Genomic DNA, 25,147 nt, shown 5'->3' with positions numbered 1-25,147 from the left:
CAGAGGTTATGTCAAATGGCACCACACTGCCTGAACTCCCTATACACACTGATGCCACTGGAATTGACAATGACGTTGAAGCTCTAGGCCTGAAGTATGAATTATTTGAACCGAAGTGATTTTTGGAATATCAAAAAGTGTACCTGAAATTTCATGTGAATCTCAATGAAAAATATGTAGACTGCAGATTAATCTTTTTGCATCTTTCTTAATAGCACATTTTTCCTTGATAAGTACATTAAATGTTCACTATAAGAATATTTTTGGCAACCCTAGTTTGTGTCCCTCCATACAAGAGTAACCAAGGATTGAAGTATCATGGACTCTAATTCCTTCTTTGACTATTTTTTTCACCTCCATGTTGGATGTGCTTCAGTGTTGTGTTCTGAAATGTCCAATGTCCCAAATTTGCTGCTCAACATTATATGTACCATTAAGTCAGCATTAACACATGCAGAACACCAAAGACAAAGTGACAACTGTAAAGGTACAATAACATCTTAAATGGTAAGATCAGTGGATGTTGAGCTCGTACCTGCTTCGACTTTTTATGGCGTCCTTCCTCTAAGTTGGTCGCCTCAGACTCCTCTGACAGACTCTTGTCTCGGTGACGTTTCTTACTGCCCTTCTCCTCATCCTTATTACCCTGTACGGAGACACACAACCAAGATGGTAAGTTGTTTGGACGAAAGGTTATTTTTACTGGTTTATTTGATAGAATATCTTGAAAATCTTACACTGAAGAGTGTACCCTTACATTACAACAAATCTAGCTTAGTTAGCGCAGTTTCTATGAAATTAAGCTAGATGACACATGTCGTCTCAATCATGGACAAAACTTAAACACTATGTTAAACACTATCATAATATGGTAAAAACAAACATGATGTTTGTGTTCCTGACTTAGGCGACATTTTGTGGAATCTTTCTTCTTATATCAATGTTTTCTTCCTTCAACTTCTTTCCTGCTTGAGGCACTCATCACCTCAAGGCATTCAAAATTGCAGACCACATGAGCTCAAGAGCTCTCAAAGAACACGTTGACAGCTACTCTCCCTTTTTATCTCCAATTCATAGTTTGGGTGTTCAATACATTGGTAGCTATCTGGCATGGCGCCACCTTGCTAACCTCCATATCCTGCCTATTTAGCTGGCTCTGCAAAGCCTATTGATTCTCAGTACCAAAGCTTCCTGAATGCAGTTGGAGTAAGGGAGCGGGCACAAAGAACTTGACTGGAGGGGGAAACAAAAATGGATACACACTGCAAATTCTGATAGCTCCCACTTAGCAAAAAGAAATGAGTTGACATGAGCAAGAGAAAAATACCTCATTGTTATACTTATTTAAGAGTAAAATATCTTGCATGGGACGATGAGAAAATAAAATACTAGTACACCGTATGATCATTATTCCAGTTATCATGTGTAACATAATATGCAGCGATGAGGAATGTAACTCTTTTTTATAGTTCTTACTATTGCACATTTGCACTGATATATATCACAAGACAGCTGAGGAGCACACAGCTATGGTTTTGGGGGACCAAAAGAGAAAGGATTAAGCTTCATAAAGTCTTCAAAAATGATTCTGGTTATTAAGAAGCAAAGGAAGGAATATTTGTTAGTCACTTTGGGGAAACTTAGCTTTCAGGTTTACATGCAAGATCTGTTTAAACAAAAATGTTAACAGGTGTTATGTTAACACCCCCACACACACAGATGTTGGTACATCCCACCTGATCCTATCAGAGTTTATGAGAAAAGTGCTGACAGCCACATGCACTATGACAAATGGCAGCCATTTCTCTCCATGAAGGTTACTCAGAGGTCACAGGCTTATCATTGTCAATATCGTTGTCATTAAGTGAAGAGTGTTACAAATTTGGTATGAAAACACTGAAGGTGTTGTGATTCATGGGGGCTTATGGGCATCAATATGCATGAGGTGAAGAAACATTTGGAGTTAAGATAGAGAATCCGGCCCCTTTGAATGCACAATAAAAAATCATGTACTAGTAAAAAACCATCAAAATACCGCAATAGTTTCTATCTCTAAATTTCAACAGTTAAGAAAACTATACAGTAAATGAGCTGCTTAAACTTATAATAAAGTGAAAAATTGTATTGTGTCTAACAAAAATGTCACTGAATATCATCACAATTAAATTAGAAGTTACACATAGCTTTGAATTAGTTAAGAAATCTTCCTTTTATGATAGAAAGGGCATGGTAGACAAAAATTGTGAGCCATAACTGTTATGCAAGCATACAATCCTTTTATTCGTATCCCTTTTCTTAATCACATTTCACCTTGAATAAAAACACAGACAATTTGAAATGACATCATAATTGCACTGTTCTGCATCCTACCATACGTATAGATATCATTGAATCTTACCTTTCCAAGTTTTCTCTTCTTCACAGACTTGTCACTACTGTTGCTGGTGGTGCTGCCCGTGCTGGGAGACTGTCGCCCCTTCTGTCCCAGGTGACGGGCGTTGGCCAAGTGATTGACAGGAGAGGAAGACTCCGAAGGACTGCTGGAGCTGGCCTTCCCCTTGTGTCTAGATTGCACCTGAAGATCAGAGACAGGTGTGTTAAAATTTCATCTCTAAGACTTGGCTTTCGAGCACAGTTCCAAATCCTTTAGCTACAGTTCATTACCTCCATGAAATGTCATGGAATGGAGGTTATATTTTCTGTTATGTGTCTCTGTCTGTGTAGATGATTACTCAAGAACGGCTGGATGGATTGGTTTCATACTTGTTGAGTTGGTGGGGTGTGATGAAAGCTCGAATCGATGAGATTTTGGGAGCCGTATCTGTCTTTATAATCGATGTAATAATATCAGAAATCACCCCTATATTTGAGATATATTGGTACAGGCATCGTGCTTTATGTGTTTGTTAATGGGCTTAACTCCAAGCAGATGGTGAGGTGACAGCTGTTTGGGGAACCCAGAGTTTTTTAATATGATAATTAGTTTTATTTATGTCTGCTTAGGATATCATGGAGATGTTAAGCGTAAGTATAATTGTAAGAAGTTGAGGTACATTTAACGATAATGCTTAACAGGTATGGATGTCTCACATACTGTACTGCTGATTTGAGTGACATGGTGATTAAAATGCCATTAGGTCCTCTCATCTGGGTTGGGTGTCAGAAATTTTATGGGCGATACAGATGTTCTGATTTTGTTACGATAAGGGACAGTTGTTAGTTGTCTCTTTCGTAGCCAATGGTTTTTTAGCAGACGGGGTTGGCGCCAAGTATTCATCTTACAGTTGGTGTAGGGCTGTCAGAGGAAAGTGTGCATCTCGTTTCTGCACCGTGTGAAGAGCTGATGTTATGACATATTGGTGGAAAATCAAATCACCATCTGACTAAAGTTGGCCACGTCCCTTCTTCTTTCTGAGTTTCCCAACTTCCTCCCACCACACAGCTCTGAGGCACATAGTCGAACCTCAATAATGCCGACAACCTTAGACATTTTAAATGCCAAACATCAAGCTTAAGGAACACCACGCTACCATATGCCGTCGACCTCTTAAACGCACATTACACAATTAAGTGTCACATTTTGATAACTACTAATCAGATGGACATCCTCTGTGTCATTAAATAAATACACCACTACTTTCCCATAACATTTATATTATATAACCATTACTCTCAAATACAACCGACTATAAACATACATACCATCCACAAAAAAGCAATAAATATTTCATGGAGGTATGAGGTCCCCGAACTCTAGTTTATTGTTCCTTTGGATCTTTCTAGCACCTAGACGACATTGGCAGATTTCCTAGTACATGTATCAGGGTATTACAGGGAGAGGTTGCTTAGTTATCATACATATATATAAAAAGCCAAATGATGTATATTGTGAAAATCTCATGGTTAACATCTCATGGAAAATGACACGACTTTAAAATCAGTTTATGTACAACAGTACAAGAAACATCAGAGAGGAGTCAACTCCACTTGGAGGTTGCAAAAAAGTTATCTTCTTTTGTTCTTTGGGAAAATCAAAATGATTACAAAATTTGCCTCCAACAAAACAAAAAATATTGTCATATCTGCCACAATCAACAATCCCTCTGATTCAACTTTTACTGGTCTTTGTAATAGTTTCAGTTCCACTTACCTAATACTATAAGGTAAATTTGCATTTACATGACTTTTACAGGAAATATCATCATTCCTAATATTACACTTACCCCATCCCTATTGCGCCGTGTCCTCATACCAGCTTTCCCAGAATTCATTGCATCATCGTCCTTATCCTCTTTGACAGGTTTAAACATGAATGGCGGGGGTTCCCGCGGAGTCTCTATCGGCCGAAGCTCCCCATACTTCTTGAAGAAGATCCGACAGTCTGTGCAAAGGATGACCTTATCGTGGCCTCCGTGGTGCCAATCTCGAGAAGCTGGAATAGAAAAGAAAACTTTAATTCAGCGCCATGAGCTTCAGGACAATATCTGCAGGGTCTGTTACTGGCTAACATGTGGCTTGTTCTCATTTATTCACATTAATGAAGCGAAATCATCACAAGAAATAGGACAAGAAAAGGAAAAATTTATCAGAAATACAGTGGGAACCACTTCATAATTCTTGCCTTTGCTTTATATTTGTTAAAATATTTTTTGGCAAAACAGGCAGACTTTTGAAATCAATTTCTATACCGAGACATAATATCCCTTCTGCAGGCCTATGAGGTATCGCCATATTCAGTGGAGAAATGTGGCTGAATAACTAGGTAGAAATAAAATCCACAATTACATTACTTCTCCCTGACCCCAGTCACCCCTATATTGCTGCTTGTAACATTCGTGCCTGAGCACTTAAAAGGGTCGGATTGGAGCAACCCTTGCAAGGTAATCACCTTGGTAGGGCACACAAAGGGGCAGTCAAGTAGGAAGATTGTGCCAAAGTCGGAGAATTAAGTCACAAAGGCTGTGCAAGCAAGCTGTAAAGCGTGGCCCTGGGGCACTTCTTACATTATCAGCAGGCTGATGTGTCATGGGCAGGGAAATGTTCTGGTGTGAGGGCAGTTCTATACCCCATAAACATGAGTGACCTACACAATAGTCAATACCATATTCATGTACTGTCATTTAGGAATGTATGTCATTCATTAACAACCAGTTTCTTCTCCCTGATTACTATGAACAAACAAAGAGGTAAAAGTGTATTTGATAAGCACTTTCAAACATGCAATTTACCTATCTTAACTGGCAATAAACAATGTACATACATTCATGATCAAGAAATACGTTGCTATGCTATTGCAGGAATCATCGTATATTTTCATTGCAATCTGTCAGTAAATGCACACAAACAATTCCTACATGTAGCTGAAGTAACAACAACACTTCAAAACATGTTCCACCAGTTTTCCTCCTCACTACCCCAATAATCACATTGGCATGGCTCATTTACACTGTTTGACACAAACAATAGAGTGAAAACAGCAACCACTCAGATATTCTAAATCTTCTTTACCTGATTGCACAGACTCTTACACCTTTGCTTCTACTAATGTCCACTAAAACACCTTGTGAGGTACTTTCTTGCCCAAAACAACAAGTCTGAGAGTACAACATGAACCGATCCATACCTTTTGTACAATCTGGGTTCTAGCAAATTCAACAAGTGGGCAGACTTACACTAACATTCATTTGTAAGCTTTTCACAAAAGGAGAGACTTAAAATTCCACAGCATTAACAGGTGCAAAAGAAAATGTCCACAGTAACCAAAGACTGTCCCACTGTGCTAACAAACCTTCAACCCGTCTGGACCATCATCAAGACATTTACCAAGCACACTGTGTTAAAACTCTGGACATAATGTCTGTGTACTAATCGAACACGGCACTTACAACACAGCATACCTTGAGTTCACCGTAATTAGGACAGGCATCCGTAACAGGTGCTATGGTGTTGTAAGTGTCTACCTCACAGGTAGCCGGGCGAACAATACCAACTAAGTACCTGCCGGGGCAAAGTCGACACTTTCCATCACCCCTAACCTCGTCAAGGGAACCAAAAACAACATGCCACCATGTACGACAATACCGCGGTTGTCGGGCAGGCGAATAATTTTGTTGTGTGGTGACATCGGGTCAAGAGTCATGCATTCGCTCCACCTGACCCTGCCGACAAAACCGCCGCTTAAGTTACCACCCACCTGTCCGCCGTGGTGGCTCAAAACACGCAGCCAACAACACAAGTTTGCACCACACGTTGTCCCATGTCTTCCCCTCTTGATGACCTACCTCCAGAACATAGCACCTTTCCGGAAACTTTCCTCCATTAATTCTAAAGACTACACTGCCGGGGCGGCATTTACCGAATGTTTGTCTCTTTGCTCACCAGATAAGAGGATATTACGGGCCGATTTGTGTACACTGCACACACGGTAAACATGCAAATGTATACACAAGGACTTGGTGATTTGGATGACAAGCACGCACATGAATACAGACGTATTTTGGCAACAAAGCCAGAGGATATCTGATACCTAGAAAGCAGAGGCAGAGGTTGGAATGTTCAGGAAGCCAAATATATTTCACCATTTACGGATGCCAAGCCAAACACATGGTCTCATAACCCAGACAAGAATTTCCTGGGTATTTAGTCAACCTGTGTGTTTTTATCAAGCCAAAACGACCATCAACACATTCCCAATGTCCATGATGCATAAACATTAGTGTGTCAACTTGTTTAAGCTCAAGACATGTTAAGTTTACCACAATAAAACTTAACAGTGCTTCTAGGGAAGTCAAGACATGTGCATGTAGTGCAACCACATTTTCAACATCTGTAACAGTACTGTACTTGTGGCATTAAGTTGTTGAGGATGCTCAACTTCCAAACACGTGAGCTATGGGAGGTCCCATTCCATACATTTATAAGCAGGCAAAGCAAGTTGGGGTTGGGAAAGGGCACCGCCCAGGTGCATCCCTTCTAATAGAAATTCTAATTCTATGGTTTGAAATATACATATCATACATGTATTAACAAGAACTTATAAGACCAAAGATGTGTTGCTTTTTGAAAACAGACAGGAAAAGGAGAACATTTGATTTTATGTTATGCCAACTAATGTCCAATTAAGTCCAGACAATTTTGGCTACTATGATGAAATGGTGTTGCTTCTATCACTCTTGTTTGGAATTTTGATTCTTCTTGGCTTTGTGATCAGGTTTTGCATTCTGAACTACTCCTTGTGTACGAAAACCAACTTATAAAGGCAGTGTATGTGCGACTTCTGAAATGACTATATGTCTTTATACATGAATGCAGCCTTACGTGAGATACTCAGATACAGTGTAGTCTCTTTTTCAATACAAATACAACATATAAATGTACAAAGAGCATAAGGCTTGCATACATACAAATATATGTGAGCCTTATGATCTGAAATTTTTGTGTCCTGTGCCATTCAGGTGACTTTGACAGCTGTTGAGTATAACGAACTGAATAAAGCATTCAAAAACTTCAGAAAGTGTCAAATATACAATTAAAAGAAATAAACAAAGATTCAAAGGATGTCTGTTGTCAAAGAAGACTACACAACTGTAAAGCTTGCAACCTTTCTTTTGGTAATCCATTGGACCTATGCTGACATTCTACCGCACAATCAGAGATGGCAAGTCACCACAACCATGAAATTGGCTGCTCACAGAGAAACAGCGCCCAGGTCACCCAGTGCAACTGCAACTGTCCCCACTAGGATCTTGTCATCATCACAGATTTCCCATCCTCCTGGGTCGGTACCATATTATAATGCAACCATGAAATTGGGTGGATGCCTTCCGGGAGGTTTTGCTTATCCTGCCGCTAAGTTTTATTACCGCGTTTTTCTCAGCACGCAAGTGCAGGGAAGCCACCTGATCACGCATCTGTCACTGAGCAAGTGCAGCCCAGTTAGAGTTATGACACAGCTTTGCACACATCGGAGGCGGGATTTGGCGGAGCCGGCTGGCCCGTTAACGTTCCATCTCACCTGGGAAACCTTTGACATTCACCGTGCAGGGCAAATTACAACAGCCATTTTTTATGGACCCAATAGAAGACTAACTTAGATAGAATAGGAAGGGTAAATAAAAACAATCTATCCCCTTATGTTTTTGTGGTGAAAATATTTGTTTTCCTTATGTTTTCTCTATTACATTTAGGATTACAGATTACAACAAACCATACAAGCAAAGGACTCTCACTTGTAGTGAAACAGTGTCTGCAAGCGTAGGCGCTGAGATCGCGTGAGTCGCTGTCCTCACTGTCCACGTTCTCCAGTTCTGTCTCGCTGGCAGAGCTCAGGTCCACTGGAGGAAAAGTAACAATCTTAAGAGATCTCTCAATGTAGTTCAAGATGACCTCCAAAAAGCTAGATAATGAAAAATGTGTATAATATGCTTCAAATGTGGAAAGTTCCTTTCAAAGAAAAGAATGGGGCACTGCAATGCTTTTTGGGACCATAATACACAAAGGCAGTGACTGATATATATAATGTTGTGTTCATTAGATAGCATCCACCTGTATTACTATCTGCAAAAAGCAATTGCAAGCATGATTGTGAACTCCACAATATGTGGTACAATCCTATGGACGCTAAACTGGATAGCATGAGAGAAAGAGAGAAAGAGAGAAAGAAACTTACAGAATTCAGAAGAGGGAGGCCTGTTCCCGTTGCCAGCACGCGACCCCACTCCACGGACCCTCCTAAGTGTGCTCTGTCTGCGGTGCCTGCGGTGAGGGCGGCAGTTGTTTGCTGCTGGAGTTTTCTTCCACAGATAGTAGAACTCAACAAGCTCGCTCTGCAGTAACAACAAGGAACATAGGTGATAAGTAAGAATGTTGATATGGGTTACGATAGAGGTAGCTAAGGGAGAACAGGACTTACATCCTTGCACAAGTCTGAAATTCCTGAAAGATGCAGTAACAATAGTTATGATTATTTATGATTATACATTTTACCTGGTTATTTAACAATCAGTTGTACAGTTATACTATTGATGGTTTGGACAGAGTAATGGAATAGTATTTCTTCCTCTCCCTGTGGTGTTCATATGGGGTACTTAATCAGGTGTTCTCTCTCTCTCTCTGGTTTAACATTTGTTGTTCCCGGTGTTGATAGTTGATAAGGTAGAGGAAAATTTGTAGACTGAACAGTGTACATATATGCAGACTGTAATTCCCTGACCTATTATAAAATTTAAAAAAAACTCATTTCTACCTTTTTGAATCTTGATACACTACACTCAATACTTTGAACACCAAACCTATCTGTTCAGAAATCATTGCCACGGGGTATATTCATTCTGCTACCACCAGTGTGTTTTTACAAGGTTTATCTCATACCCTGCAGTGAATGTGATCTATGTTTACTGCATGCAAAGCTGCAAACTACACAGTACTAATGCAGATTTTTATCTTGCATCAACTTTTCGGACACGGATTTGTAACATCAAAGGACATCAATCTTAAAAGTTCTTTGATTCTCACATGCATAACACCACCCTCTTGGCAAAGAAAAATTTCCTCTAATGCATACATGTTTAAAGACCAAGGAAAGCCAAGCATAACAAATTAGGCTTGATTGGCTTGGAATAACAACTATGTAAAACAGAAAGCCCAGCAACAAAACTCTAAGCCTGGAAGAACTCTAAGATTCTTAAGACATGGTTCAACCATGGATGGAATTTAAAGGAGCCAAACCATCTCTTCTCTGTACCATTTCTAAACTTACTGCAGCCTTTGGCAAATAAAAAGATCTTTTCTAATGATAGTCACACATTGTATTCTACGTGTAATTGTGGGATGCATTGCCTGTGTGGGATTCACTTAAACTTTCTTGAAACAGTATTTAACTTAAACTCCATTCAATGACTGTTGCAATAAACCTCTGTGACAATACATTATGATACACAGATGTTTCTGGAAAATTATAGACTAAGGAAGGCAGAAAAACTATGCAAACGTGCTAGTACCTGTATTAGATTTTTCAGGATGAAGCTTCAGACAGAAGTTAAAATTCAGCATTAGATATTTTTACACGTGTGCTGAAAAATTGTTGTCATAAATATAGTATGCCCTCCTTAACAAATGTATCAGAACAAATATTGATGAATGATACATGTAGGAAGATTATGTACAACATGACTACAATATGAATATTTGATAATACACAGCTGTACATTCACACACTGTTAATATGAGCTCTGCAGGAGAGGTTACTTGGGGTCATGGGCAGGTACTAATATGGCATACACAAATTATTCAAGCCCCAACTCAAAGCACTTGGAAAAAATGATGATGACCATGTTCAAAGATAAGTTTTGTAGAAACATTACAGTTGATAATCCTAATCAGCAATAGCTTGATTTTATAACACGTCAGGCATATGAGAATATTGTACCAAAAATATCAACAAAGATCATTAAACTTTAGGAATTACAGCTGTGAAAATTGGAGTTAATTTTAGCAAAAACATGTACAAATGATTTATATTTACAGGAGGTTAGTTTGACCTTGGAAGTCATATTCCCATTAACCCCCTTCCCACCTTCAACCCCACTCTTCATCCATTATTTAATGTGTCCCAATTCACACTACCAGAAGCCATCTTTATGGCATAATCTGTGAATAACGTATTCCACTCCAGGGTGAAGTGCAGAGAGCCGCTTTCTCTAGCATCAAGCTGGATAAGTGCAACCAAATTTGTAGCATCTTTGCAACAGCACTGATTGTAGCAAACTTTGAAATTGGTCCGTTTTACTACTCTAGGCTGTATCAAGTGTAACCAGTATATATCTCATACATGTACTGGTATTATGTACAAAATTTTCTTTGTATTAAAACCAACCCGTTACTTACATGTAAGGATACCACAGAAATCAGCTGTGAAAATCAAGGAAGATGATAAATATCTACTTGAAGTTGTTTCAACTGTGTCAAATTTCTTCATAGCTTACACAATAATGTAGCGGAAGATTTGCCTATTCCACAGCTGCTAAATAATTCAGTAGTTGGTGGCTGTGAGGCTGGGAATATATGGCCTGCAGTTGGCCACAGCCTACATCGGTGGATAATTCAAGGTGTGACTGCAGGCGCGTTATCGATCCTTCCAGACGGCACTTTGTACCGCGGTTCTGAGGAGCGCCATCGCTGCATCACTCGTGAGGGATCAACTACGAGCTGCAGCTTCTTCCCCTGCCATGATTAACCTTCTCGCTCAGTGCTGGATCATGCGGATGGAAGAGGAGGCAATCTGCCTTCAATTTTTTCTCTAATTCATCACTGTTGCATTATGTGATCGTCTCAGCTCAACATCAAAGAAAATGGATCTACTTTGCTGCTCTGTGCTAATGTCCCTTTGTCTGGCTTTGATATTCATGTACACGTTATGTTTCATATGAAGGAGAAGTCTCCTGATATGAAAAAAATATCTGAAATGATTTTACAACGTTGTGTGGAGGTGTTCATCATTATTAATCACCAATTTGGATAAACTGTGTCAATTTTTCTACTACTCTTCCATGATGCTTTTACAGGTTGCATCCTTGGCCTTTGACCTTATGCACAATCACTTACTATGTGTCCCAAAAAATTGTTTAGGTTGTTCAACCAATATCTGGCCTAAAGATTTTATTTAATGTAGTTACATTTTGCCTTTCAATGCTTTTCCTTCACATAAATGTATCAGTGGTTCAGCCAGTTGTAAGTGGCGTGTTACTGTTAGGTTCTGAATAAGGGTGTGGTCCTTCATTAACACAAGATAAGTGACTTACGATTTTTTCAATCCATACGAAGAACAGCAATGATCCCTAGTACTAGTGGCAGTACTATATCCGAAAACATGTTAAGAGAGAACTGACAATAGCAGTAGACTTCTATGTTGTTACAGAATGAAAGCAGATCTCTCAGTTGTAGAGTCAGACTCTTCAGTCTCTATTCTCCATCCTTCCCAGTCACACCACAGCCAACCATAACAAACAAGCTTCCTGCCTTCCTGCAGAGTCCCTGACCCTTGCACAGAAGCTAACCAAAACATGAGAAGCTGAGCTGCTTCAGTAAAACAGTCTACCCAGAAACACAGTACATGTAGTTTATACTCCACATGTTGCTTTGTCCAGGGACACAATAAAAGTAGAGAAAATTGTACAGTTACAAACTTCTAACAGACATTTGGTTAAAGCAATGTGAAGGTAGGCATAAAACAAGACACCTCACCCAGCTATATGCTGTTGTTCCTGAAGCATGGCCTTGGCAATGTGTCAGATTGTCAAGTCCTTAAAGATCTAGAATAGCTTCTTGTATTTCCAACCGGTAATTCCTAAGCTTTGGAGGCAGTATGTGGCAAGTCTTTGAAAAGTTCATGCTCCCACTCCATTTGAGCAAATGGCAAAGTCATTAGGAGAAGTACAAATGGGATTACACAATGTCTGAACCTTCCTCCACCAATCCGCCCCCCCCCCAGACACACTAGGATATCAAGTTCAGATTGTTGTGGGATGGCTGGATGAACACCAAGAGTGTTGGACAAACAGGTGTTACACCTGGGTGCATGCAGGAGCAGTTGTTGTCCCACTCTCCCATGGTGTGTGACTGGGCAGGTGTTGCTCTCAACCTGCACATTGCTGACCTATAAGTTATGGTGTTCATGTGGGGCATAGACTTGAGTATTGGTTTCAAGGATAAGCACCTTTAGCACACTGCAAACAACTCCACATCTGCCTTAGTACTTGTGTTCAATGGCCTCCATCTGTCAGACAATAGGTTACCTAGTACCTCCCTATCTACCTACATTTACAGTGTACAGTATCTTAACACTAAAACTGGAAGACTTAGTCATTCCTGAAGTTTTGCTTTTGCGTATCACAGAAGAAAGCTTTAACTTTGTCTGCAGAAAAAACTGCATCTTCCAGAAGATGACAATAACTAAAACTTTTCTCAAACCTTCTAAGTTCTACTTAGTTTTCGAAAGGAGGAACTGAGAGGAATTATCATTTTGGACTAGAACACATTACATTCCATCTTTGCACTATCAAACAAGTTTCTCATAAATAACAGATTTTCCCTCCAGTTATTGAGGAAGTCAGCACAAACTATACTTCAAGGAATTAAGCGTGTCCAATGGTTTGTGTTATCTTGTCTTCATGGCCATTTATCAGAGATTCTCCATGCCTTCCAGTATTCAAAAGGGGGCTGAGATGATCTACCACTTTCTTCATGCTCTGCAGCAAGAAGCAAGTTGTAAAACTTAACAGAAGGCACAGTGCAGGAGCTTGGGGACTGCTCAAGTGTCATGGTACACTTCAATCCACCCCCTCTGTAAATAATGCTGACAAAACATAATGGAACTAGAAAATCCCATCTTCCCCTCTAGAATCCAATTGCTCTTTTGAAAAGGCCAACCTGACTAGATGGGTGATGATTCCACAGTTATGTATGGGTCCTGCCTACCTTTTAGTCGGAATTGTCAAGGAACAGCACACAATTCGCTCATCCATTCCGACGTAATAAATGGCAGTCTTGAAATCAGTCCCCAAAGTTGTTATCCAGGATGACAGATACAAATGGCAATCTGCAAGACTTATTTGAACAGCGACAGTGATGCAGTCGTGCCTAATGCCCGGTGATTTACTCCTTCTTTACCTACATTATTGTAATTACCCAATAACACACTTGGTGTGGGAATAGCTGTGATGAAGGCAGCCTACAACAAACTCGGGTGGGGCCCTGTATGGGAAGGACTGAACTTTCAAGAATTTTATCTGGAAATTTACAGAAACAGAACAATTGTTGTACCATCAACTCTCCCGATTGTGCAGTGTACCCTAAGACAGCCACATTAAACAATTAAGGTGCATTTGATGAGCTATAATATTGCAGCATTACGTAACCCTGAGGTATGCACACTTCAGATATCCAGGTGTTCAAAACATTCTTGAGAAGGCCTCACAGACATTTTTTTTAAAAACTGGCTTTGAGTACCAAATAATTATACATAAGAGTTGACATCATCAACAAACAAAAAAGAAATCATACCTGTAGTATAATAAAGCTGTTGGACTAATGAGAAATAACAAGTGACAAACTTTATGCACAAATTTGGAAACCATACATATGCTGCTAACACAGCTTTCTTGACAAAAAAAATGAATGTCTTGATATAGACAACAAGTCTAAGGCAGCTGACTTGCCTGACATCAAAGAAGGGATAATAACACATCTTGTCCCACTGCTTCTATCAGGCAAATCACTTACATGTATGTCTCTTTGGGGAAAATCAATGGACTAATGGTGGGGAACAACTGGGAAGCAGTGTAGCTAATTTGTAATCAATTAAAGTTTCAAATATTCACCAGTACATGTGACATGTCTCCACGCAAACTCAACTTTTGTAGCCTGACTTGTTCGTTTATGAGAATGCCATACATGTGCAGGGTGACATTTAGACATCTTAAATCATCACCACTGAACTTTTAAACTTCTTTTGTGCCAAATCTCATTGTTATGTTGCTTGATTTTGGTGCTTTTGGGGCAACACATGAACTGAGTAATATCTACAAAGGTTTTACAATAAAGTTGTGTCTCCTTATTGAAATTGCAAGCATTTTTTTTTTAATATTCAAGTCCCTGAATACAAAGTCATGTCTACAATTATAACAATTATATTCTTATCGTGTCAATGGTACAGAAATTTGTCATGCTCTGCTGTCCATTTGTTGTGAAGCTTCCTTTTACAATGGCACAATCTGATCTTTCATTGGCCAGCTGTTATACTTTGTGTGTAAGAGTGTAAGGAATTGTATTATCGCATGTATTATTCATAACAACTGATTTTTATCTGTAAGGGTAATATCTAGGATTTTCAACAACCACCCTGCCAAATCTTTTTTCATCTCATCTCAAGGAACAATCTTTATCTATTTTCAATACCACCTTGACATTTACTGTTTTACATATACAAAGAGTGTAACTCCAACACTGTAAAGAACAAGTACAAATTGATTAAATATTCAAGGATACGTACAAATAGAAGAATACATTTGGACATATGGAGGATCTTTTTGGCTAGCTTATTATACATCCCTTCTCTTGCCAGTCCTCAGCTAAGCAATGATTTCCAATCAGGTTTCCAAGATGTTGCAAGATGCACAAAGAAAAGGATTTTTAATCACAATATAAAAATCCCAGAAAACTAATATTTAACTGGTTCTGTTCATAGCATTTAATACATGTAAGTGTTTGTGAAATTGCTTTTCAGTTCTACTACATCTCCTCCTTGAAAATCGTGGCTGTTTCTACCATCTGCACAACCAGAATACAAGTAGCTATAAGGTAATCATGTAATGGGACCTATTACAGAAAAGTATCTCAGCTATTCAAAGCAACGTAGACTTGCTTGGATGGATCAGAAGCTAAAACGTGCATTCTTTATTTAGGGGCAAGGACAAAATTTTATGGAGATGTAAAAGATATTCATATATTGTAAAATATTCCCCACAAAATTTGGATTCTTAACGTTCTCTTCAACATTTCTGACACACCTGCAATATCAAACATTCATATTAAATCATCAAGCCCCAACAAAAATGTCCTTATTTCATCCATGATATTAAAAACCAGCAACATGAACTACCCAGTGTAATACATGTACATAATCTACTGCAAACATCTGTATCAGTCCTTATTCTCCCCTCAAGATTTGATTTCAAAACAAACAACTTGAACAACACAACATACTTGACCCTTTGTTTACCAGTCACATTCATTTTCAACTTAAAAGAAATAGCACAATGTGTGCATTTCATACAAACCATTTTCTATCAAATGTGTAGCATGCATGCCTCCATATTGAGCATGTAAATGTGTACATATGTACATGGTCCCTCCCTACTGGTACAACATGGTCATGGGAGGGGCAACGACCCCAAGCACACAATGAAACCAACAACATAAGGTTCAATAACTCCATTAAATACATATTACAAACAACACTCCTGTGGACAAAGGAAAGCACTCACCGTTTCCTTCTCTGGAAGCAGCTCCTTTCGAATACGGAAGAAATTCTTGCCAAACTGCCGCAGCCCCTTCACGAAGCGTTTCTACGGGACGAACAAAGAAGGGTGGCGGCACATTAATACCACTGGCCAGCACAATGGATGGGCATACAAAATACACAGCCTGTCAACAAAAATTAATTGTGACAGTCCTGCTATTCAGAGCTGTGCGGGCCTAAAATGCTTGCTCGCGTGTCCTTTGTTCCACGCCGGCTCACAACAAATCGTACAACCTGCTTTGCATTGTGTTGCACGACCGAGTCTCTTTGTACGAGCCACGGCCTTAGGATACATCCTTTTCCTGCCTTCATGCAGGTCCAGCTTTCTGTACTGATTCTAGAATTACATGTACGGAAAGATTTTCCAAGTACAATAAAGTCTGAGCCCCTTTTCAAAACTGGGGACAGGCATGACAGGTGTTTGGGAAACTGCAAACATTACCGTGAACAATTGACAATGCAAAAAAATAATAATACAATGGTTCAAGCTTTCTTTAAGACATATTATGTGCAAAATACAACCTTTCTTCTCAATACTTGTGACATTCCTGATGCAAACTCTTTTGGGAATAAATGTAACATGTCGAAAATGCCTTTGAAAAATTACCTGTGCTGTCTACCTTAAGACAAGCCGTCTGCCATCATCTAGCCAACACACCACGGCCCAAGGTACGACTTATTAGCTCCATCAAACCCCACTCGCCAATGCCTTGCACTGATTTCGATTCGATCGCCCGCCACTCAGTCCTGCCCGCACAACAATCAACACGAGCACTGTACCAGGGCGCCCTTTGCTCCCAGCACATCAACACGCGTCACATGAAATTCAAATCACCTCGTTGCAGACCAAGCAGGTACAATCTGCACAGCCTGGATTTACAGTTGAACCAACCAAAGAGATCATGACTACTGGGGGTATCACAGAGATCCCAACCCTGCCACTGGAGCCTTTCCCACATTTACAAACATACATCAATGGCAGCAGGAGACCCTCACAAACAACTGACAAATATTCTGTGCACAGTATCCATCTGAGAATCCTCCGGGATTTTGGACTCCCCCATGACTTTGAGAAGTGGAAGAATCCATTCCCTGCAGCTGTGGGTGGCTATTCTCCATATTATGTGCCCTAAACCTATGATTTATCTGTCTTAGGCACTTCCAATACCATTCTCAGTTCCACATGATCTTTCGGATAACACTGAAATAACAGCGGATAACCTCAATTCCTGTTTTGTAAACAGTACTATGATGCTTGTATTCAAGGCGTGCCCTAGTTTGTATTCAAAGGTATTATTTTGACAACGATAATTGTTACGCTTATTGAACCCTTATCGGCCCTGACTTACTTAGTGACCAGCAGAGGAAGAAACACATTTCGGTGCTTCCATTAAATGTAATCACAGGCATGTTTCTCCCATTTAAATCACCCTGTTCAGTTCTCCCCCACCATAAGTACATGTGCCTCGCTTCTCTCATCCTTTAATCTCCTGGCTTAGAGCGACCAAATCTCTCCTAATGCAACTTGCTGGGGCCGATTTGCCTAGCTATTAGCAGGTAAATCGTAGAAATCCCCCGATTCCACCATTTCTAATCTGCCATTATGCATTTTGTGCAGACTTTTCCACGTCAGTCGCAACATGTTTGTGCAATGGATGGGACTGTAAATCAGAAACGCACCGCATGTCGTAAACGTCCAATAAACTCCACATCTGGTTCACGTGATACAGACACATAAAACAATCCGTGCAATAAGCAGATCCGTAACAAATGGCATTTATGCAATCAGAAAACAAGGTTAAAACGTTACTTTAAGTTTTTCCTTATATAATAAAAGCTGTTACTTTTTAAGGCCACTCAAATTCATATTCTTAGTTCTAAGACGGAAAAGGACAAAATGGGAAGAATTGAATATGATAATATTCATTCCTTGAAACTGTGAGCCAAGATTTGAATGTTTTAGGTTTCAGTAACTGTTACTGATTTTATTGTTGAACTTCCATTTTAGCATAATCTTTTTCATAAACTGGGAAAACAGCATATCATATTGGTGCGGTCTTAACCAAGTCAATTAACAACAAATTCGGTTTGAAAAATTGTAGATAGATGTTACGCCCGAAGCTTTCAACAATGAAACAATAAAAAATTCCAATAAAAAAGCTCATGGTGCTCATTAAAAAATATGCTAACAGCTGGTAGCACACTCTATGACATTGTAGATTGTGAAACTAATAACTATATGATTCCCAGTTTGCCCAACATGTAAGAGCAAGGCAATAACACCAGCCATATCAGTGGTTGTACAGTTAGGGAAGTTGACTCTTCCTACAGACAGATCAGATACTCTACTTGGGGTGCATCTATACAGATGTGACATCAGTTAGGATGGACTTCCATGGACTAACTGATTTACAGGTAGATCTTGAGTTTGGTGGTTAGAAATACAGATTTTGCTCACTGCTGCTGTACCAGGCAAACATTTGGAGACAATGTCGATCATGAAATAGAATTTTCTGCCTTTGAGTTTCTGGGTCCATCCTACAGTCCATCTTTCCCTTTTAATTTTAGAATTTGAAGATTACAGATAAGAGCACAAGTATCAAAGCTGTTGACATAATCCAGGCCCTCGAAAAGTAATCCTTAAACCTAAAAATTGAATGGTTATTCCAAACCTCAAAGTTGACTTTGTAATCAGTTACCTCTGATACATCTTCAATATTCTTGTTAATGGAAATAATGCATGCAAATACATACATTTTGTACACAAATTTACATTTAGCTCTGTACTATAAACTAACTGCATTTCATCCTGCAGTGGTCAACAACTATTAAACCTGGGCCCATCCTAGTAGTTTACCCACTAGCAAACAACACAGAATCACTATAAACTATGAGGATGGTACCCATGTTAGTGGATAACATCAATTAATGTCCATTCCACAAGCAACTATAAGGTCAACTCTCACGGAGACCAAGTCTGATCAATGCTTAGGCCACCAAAGTTACACAAGCGAATCCAGTTCGGATTCCTCGCGCAGACAATATACAGCACACCCTGGACAGTCGGGGAGGAGTGATGAATGTGGCGTTGAAGACGGAGGGTGAGACTGAAGCAGGATGCATCTTTCATACACCACCCCTGCCCTCTCCCTCGACCTCTCCCAACACCCATGTTTATCATCCTTGTAAGCAGGATTCACAGTGTGTTCATGAAGTAGGGAGAGGGCACCTGCACCCAGAGATTACGCCAGATCACACAGAATGTCTCCTTAACTTTGATATGCTTACCTGTAACCAGGTTTGGGAATTGGATACAATCTGTTTTCATTTACTGCATTTTGGTACCAATTTAGAGAGTACAAATGGCAGCAGCATTGTACAACTGTAGACTACATACATGTATGGCACATGATGATGTAGCGGTACAAAATGTCATGGGTTCAAAACCACTTGAGAAAAAGTTTTCGTGCTAGACAGAAATGTTCTATTATTGTCTTGGAATAAATAAGTAAGATTTCTCATCTCTTTATTATTCATAGCTGTAACCCTTACCCCGCTAACGTTTGCTGTCACTTATCAAGAGTTTGTCATGGGAGAAGGAACACATTCTTAGATATTTATTTGCTTGCTACAAGTGGAACAAAACAAGGATTCCATGGCACACTGCACATGCAATTGAGCCAAATGACTTGGAAGGAAAAAACAGAAGTAGAGAGAGAGTTCTAGACTTGGAATAAAGTTCCAGACCAATCCATAATGCTATCTGGCTACATCATATCAAGTGTGCTGATCACCATGCAATAGCCATATACATTGTACACCCTTGTGTGGTGTGAGATCAACGGACCACTCCTGACAGGCTCAAGCACTACAATCCCTGTTCCATCATAACATCTTAAGCTGTCAGAAATCATGATGAACATGGATCATGCTAAAAGCCGTGGATTTGGGCACTCAGTCAGTTCCCATTTGGGCTGAGCAGACCGTAGCTGTTATAACGTACATGTAAGGTATGCTGAGGTCTCTATGACTGGTGAATACTGATGGCCATATGCAGACTGATTAATGTCTACACCCATGCACTCTGATGGCTCTCATTTACTGGAACTTCCTCACAGAATTTGAACTACCGTAGATGGCAACTGGGACTCATATTCATCATAACGAAGCCTCAGAAGTTTCCAATACTTAGTAAAGCATGACACTTGCGATACTTCCTTCAAGAGTTATGTGGTCTAATATTTTTGCGTACATTTTTTAAGACTATGTCTTGTAATTCTATTTTCAAAAATAAGTTTCAAACTTACTCAGAATTGCTCCAAGACAAAGACTAACCGTTATAAGATATCTGCAATAACACTTTGTCATATAAACTGAATAAATTATGATAATGAGTGGATAACTCTCCAATGCACTAGCAAAGACAATACTGGGGGCATAATCATGCTGATCAAAATGCAATCATATTCTAGAAAATGGCAAAAAGTTGAACTGTGTCTTACCGTTTCATCGTCTGTCCACTTCCTGTCCGCCGATACGGGGACGGGACGTTTCACCAGGGCCTGCAGGGCCTTTCCTGTGTTGTAGTCAAACTGGTGCAGCTGTAACAAGGAGTAACATTAGAGTTACCGTTTCTGAACAGAGATTGGTCAACAGCTGAAAAATAAATACATAACAGGAACATGTTGTAACCTTCCAACTGCTATTGAATGAATATATCTCGAATACATCTGGGGTATTATTTGCAGCCAGTAGGTACCCAATTTTTTAGTAATGATACAATTTCTGAACCATTTATCCATTGATGTAGCCACTAGAGGCACACACCTGGTATTCAGATATCGGATATGGTGAGGGCAATAAAATGGTTAAACTGCAATATGAGTCAAAGCTAGCATCAATTTTTAAAAGCCATTATCTCTTGGCATTTATTTTGTATGTTCCATTAGCCTGACATTGAACAACATCTCAGATTTAAGGTAATTGAAGCTTTCACTTAAATGTACATATTGGATTGGACTCTTCATTAAAATTAAGCACATCAGTGATGTGTATGTAGTCTGTACAGGTACACGTAAATGTATGTCTGCCCCTTCGAACACCAGGCATCTTGCTTTGACTTATGTCCCCAGATTACATCTATCACATTTTATGCAGAGGGGAATTTTCTCCCCGTCTGCCTATAAACTTTTTGTCCATGAGTCCCTAAAGTACCTGTCTTGGTGTTGTGTACACACAGTCAGGCAAAGCAATCTGGACACCATAAAACTGGTGAAAAATCATCCTATCTGTCCAGAAATTGCAGCCATCCCTGCAAACTCCCCAATTTAGTGACAGACCTTGCCCCCATACCGACCTCCATTTCTCACAATGTCATGTCTCGACCTTTGGCCCTTGACCTGCTGCACCTGCAACCTAAGCCTGCCATCAGGCATAACCTCACATCTGCTGCTATCTTGCAAATATCCCATCGCCTTTATGGATTTCTGTCCAACAATCTTGTCAAAATAGTTGGCGAAGAGCTTATTTGAAGCCTTGGAAAGGATAGGTTTTATGTCAAAGTTTATGATGCCTGGTGGCATGCTCCCTGCATTTCTGCCTATGGAAGGGATCTGTGCGAAGAATGCAAACAATCCCGGGACCCTAATAGCACAAGTCATTTCCCATCTTGTCGGATTGGCCGGACGCATTATGGCCTGCCGTAACATCCACCCTGATGACACTGACCCAGGGATCTTTTCCACAGTTGTTGACTGGCCTCTCAGGCTGTCAATCAAACAACATCATTCCACTGCCACCAAACGATGTTACAGGGTAATTTACCACAGCAAGGGTATAAATAATTTAAGGCCTTGTGTTTTATTCTTGTAACTTTTAATTTCTACGGATTTACCTGGTAATAGCTACTGCTATGTATCTTCTAGTTTTACACCATTAAGTACATGCCTAGATTTGTAACAGAGCTGCTATATTCCTATAGTTACATTGATTAACTTTCAATGAGTAGCATCTTGACACTGACAAAATATATTTATGTGCCTGTTTGAACCAAGTTCTAATCAGAACTGACAGGAACTTGAACATCTCGCCGCTGAATTGCTTCCCAATCAACCATAATCAAGTCACTTGAGAAAACAAATCTGTAAATTAAGCCTAAATGATCGTTTCATCAAATTGATGTTGCTTTGGGGAAAATTAGAAAAATGCAAATTAGACCTTGTCTAGTTATGTGTTTTAATTGCTACATACCCTTGAGGTTGTTGGAGGGCAAGCTTGTGATAAATCTTGCTAAGTATATCCAAAGAGCATTTGTAAATCATAACTTCTGAAAGATATTTCAATACAAAAGATGAAGAATGTCACATTTTTTCCAATTTCTTCCATCTATATTATACAGAAACCAACTTATAGTCCCTAACAGGGTTGTAGCCAGCGCCTGTCCTACCGTCCTTTGACAGAATTTTACAGCTGGGGACGGAAAAAAAATTGCCCATTCAGTGCTCTGTGATGGATAAAAATCGATATGTAAAGATATAAACAAACTTGCAATTTGAACAGCTACGTCTACTAGCAAAATCTACACCTCAAAATACAGGAAAGGGAGTTTCAGTGGGTCTAGATTTCAGAATTTTCTGGGGGAACATGCACCCAGACCCCCCAAGGAATGTTGTGTGCTTATAGGATTTCTATTAAAAATTGAGGGGACAGAAAATGATTTCAGGCTGGCTACAACCCTGGTCCCTAAATATGGAAGGAAACAGCATACAGCTGCTATAAAAGTTATGTTTGTGTCAATAACAACCATTGAACATTTACCTTGTAACTCTCTTTTCTAGTTTACAAGAACTGGAGTTCATCTTTTTTTACTGCATGGGTAAATCTAGGCTTGGATAGGATTGATTAATAGTGAACTTAACATGTACTCTATTTAGCAAAATCAGCTTTGAAAGCCATCTCAGTCAGGTCAATGACCCCCCTTTTGACAAAAGATCCACATTCTGATCATGAATGCTTGTCTCATTGTATAGCTAAAATATCTTACTGCAAAAGTAGTCAAGTGCAGATGAAAGAGCAATTTTTGTGCTGCTATTGGACTATGTAACAGTATAATCATTTTCATTCACCTTTAGCTACCTTTAGCCGGAAGGAAGTACATTACTCCAAAGATAAGGCATGGGTTTACAATAATGTCACATGATAGATGACTTCTTTAACCACTTAGACAGGCAAACACAACTTAAGTTCATAACATATTTTGTGCTTAGTTGTATGACATCTTTTCTGCAGTCCTTAGGTGGTACACTTGCAAAGGGAGCCTGCAGAGAATTTGTATAGACTTAAGTGATTTTGCTTTCCATTAGCCACATATCACGTCACAACCCTGAGGTCTAACTTCCCACTTCTCATGCATATTGCTTTCTATCTGAGCTCCCAAGACAGATTAAACTTTCTCAAGCTTCTACAGAAACTCCTTCAATTTATATCTTCCTTCATCTCGATACATCCCACCACTCTCCCTTGGCACAGACATTACAACCCATCAAGTATTACACACAACTACAAGTAATAAAAAGAAGATGTTGTGAAGGCTTTGGGAACATTCTTGGCTTTGAAAAATTTGATCATGTCAGTCTACATAAAATAAACCTGTTTGGAAACTTGCCTCTGGGAAATCTTCTCTCTGGGAAGTTTGACAACTTTCACGCCTAAGCGAAGTTTTAACATACATCATGAACATGGATGTGGGATGATTCCCAATGTCTCCAATGGTTTTATTACCATGTTTTAGGGTTTAATAAAACAAACTGTAGGTAAGGAATGCCACCAATCAAATCAGCTATACATAAGAGATTCTAATGGCATTCTCAACCACACATTTCATGCCCATTATATCGTTAAGATGACTATCAATGATACTACACTTTGTTCAAGTGTATTCATATGAAGCACTAAATCCAATTATAACTTATCTCTAAGCTTGTACGTAATATACTAAAGGTATACATAAATTGAAGATATTACAGAATCCCAGAATGGGCCCCCAATGTTCTTGAGGCATTTCAATGCACTATCTTTTATTACCCCAGTATCTACATAAATCATACACGACTGCATCTCTATTGATCTCCTTCTTTCAACTTTTTAATTAAGTGTGGAAGATGACAATCTTATCTTTCGTTCTGCCATCTGTAAGTTTCGAGAATCCGGCGACCTCCACCTTCAGATAGCAAGACCAAACATACTACTTGGTATTCACCATCAGCCACCGTGCACTTGATGAAGAAGGACATCAGAAGAGTTATGAGCCATAAACTTGCCTAATGGGGAAGGCTGATGGCGCCAAGTGCACAAGGGGGACATGTAAAATCTGTCGTGCCGGTAAGCTGCCTTCTATGGTATGAAAGGGATGTTATGAGACAGCAGAATAACTGTCATCCATGAAAGACTATTAGTGCTAACCGTACCTGCCATACATCTAGCCTCCATTAGAAAGCATCTGGGTAATATCTGCCACCTTTATGAGAGCCAAGCACTACTCAGCAGGCTCCATCCGAAATGGCATTTTAAAACCTTTCTTCAGTTTTCCCTTGTTAGCACTAGTTACCTTTGTGACTTTTAAAACTTTTCACATAATCCGAGCCCCGGAAATGGATCTGGTCTTGACTTAAGTGGACTGAAATTGGCATGAACAAAACTGCGAACATTGATATGCAAAAAGTTTTGAGACAGTATAGCAGTTACAAACTTTTTTTAAATATTGCACCAAGAAGCAAGGTCAACAGTATTGACTAGACTGTAACAAACTTTATAGGGAATTGTGGATACGTAACATTTGATTTAGAGGGATAAGTGCTCCATAACTTTGCAGGCAATTCTCTGTTTTGCTACCGGTACCCCATAAATTGGTTTCCTACAAAAGACTGCATTTCATCATGAATTTGTTATTGCATACTGATCGTGAATGGCATTTACGAGTATGGCCAACAGCCTTTCATCCATAAATAACAGCTTTTAAGAAAGTACATTCTTTTCTTTCTCATTTCAAGAACAAAACACAAACTGTAATTTTTC

The 25,147-nt window shown here is 39.4% G+C and overlaps 1 protein-coding gene across 8 annotated transcripts in view; it reads right to left on the bottom strand.

The window, feature by feature from the left end:
• The window catches only part of LOC118429838 (arginine-glutamic acid dipeptide repeats protein-like), a 95,542-nt gene that overhangs the window by 8,934 nt on the left and 61,461 nt on the right, over positions 1–25,147 (bottom strand). For all 8 annotated transcript variants that reach the window (XM_035840444.1, XM_035840440.1, XM_035840439.1 and 5 more), the window contains 7 exons: positions 20,578–20,676; positions 16,041–16,121; positions 8,669–8,825; positions 8,229–8,333; positions 4,224–4,432; positions 2,399–2,575; positions 536–646 (listed from right to left, as the gene is read on the bottom strand). In XM_035840444.1, coding sequence (XP_035696337.1) covers positions 536–646; positions 2,399–2,575; positions 4,224–4,432; positions 8,229–8,333; positions 8,669–8,825; positions 16,041–16,121; positions 20,578–20,676 — 939 coding nt within the window. The remainder of the gene's footprint in view (positions 1–535; positions 647–2,398; positions 2,576–4,223; positions 4,433–8,228; positions 8,334–8,668; positions 8,826–16,040; positions 16,122–20,577; positions 20,677–25,147) is intronic.

This window comes from Branchiostoma floridae, chromosome 14 (genome assembly GCF_000003815.2).
Source record: "Branchiostoma floridae strain S238N-H82 chromosome 14, Bfl_VNyyK, whole genome shotgun sequence".
Taxonomy (NCBI): Eukaryota; Metazoa; Chordata; class Leptocardii; order Amphioxiformes; family Branchiostomatidae; genus Branchiostoma; species Branchiostoma floridae.
The sequence above is the reverse complement of the archived record's forward strand: the minus strand, read 5'-3'. Positions and strand labels throughout refer to the sequence as shown.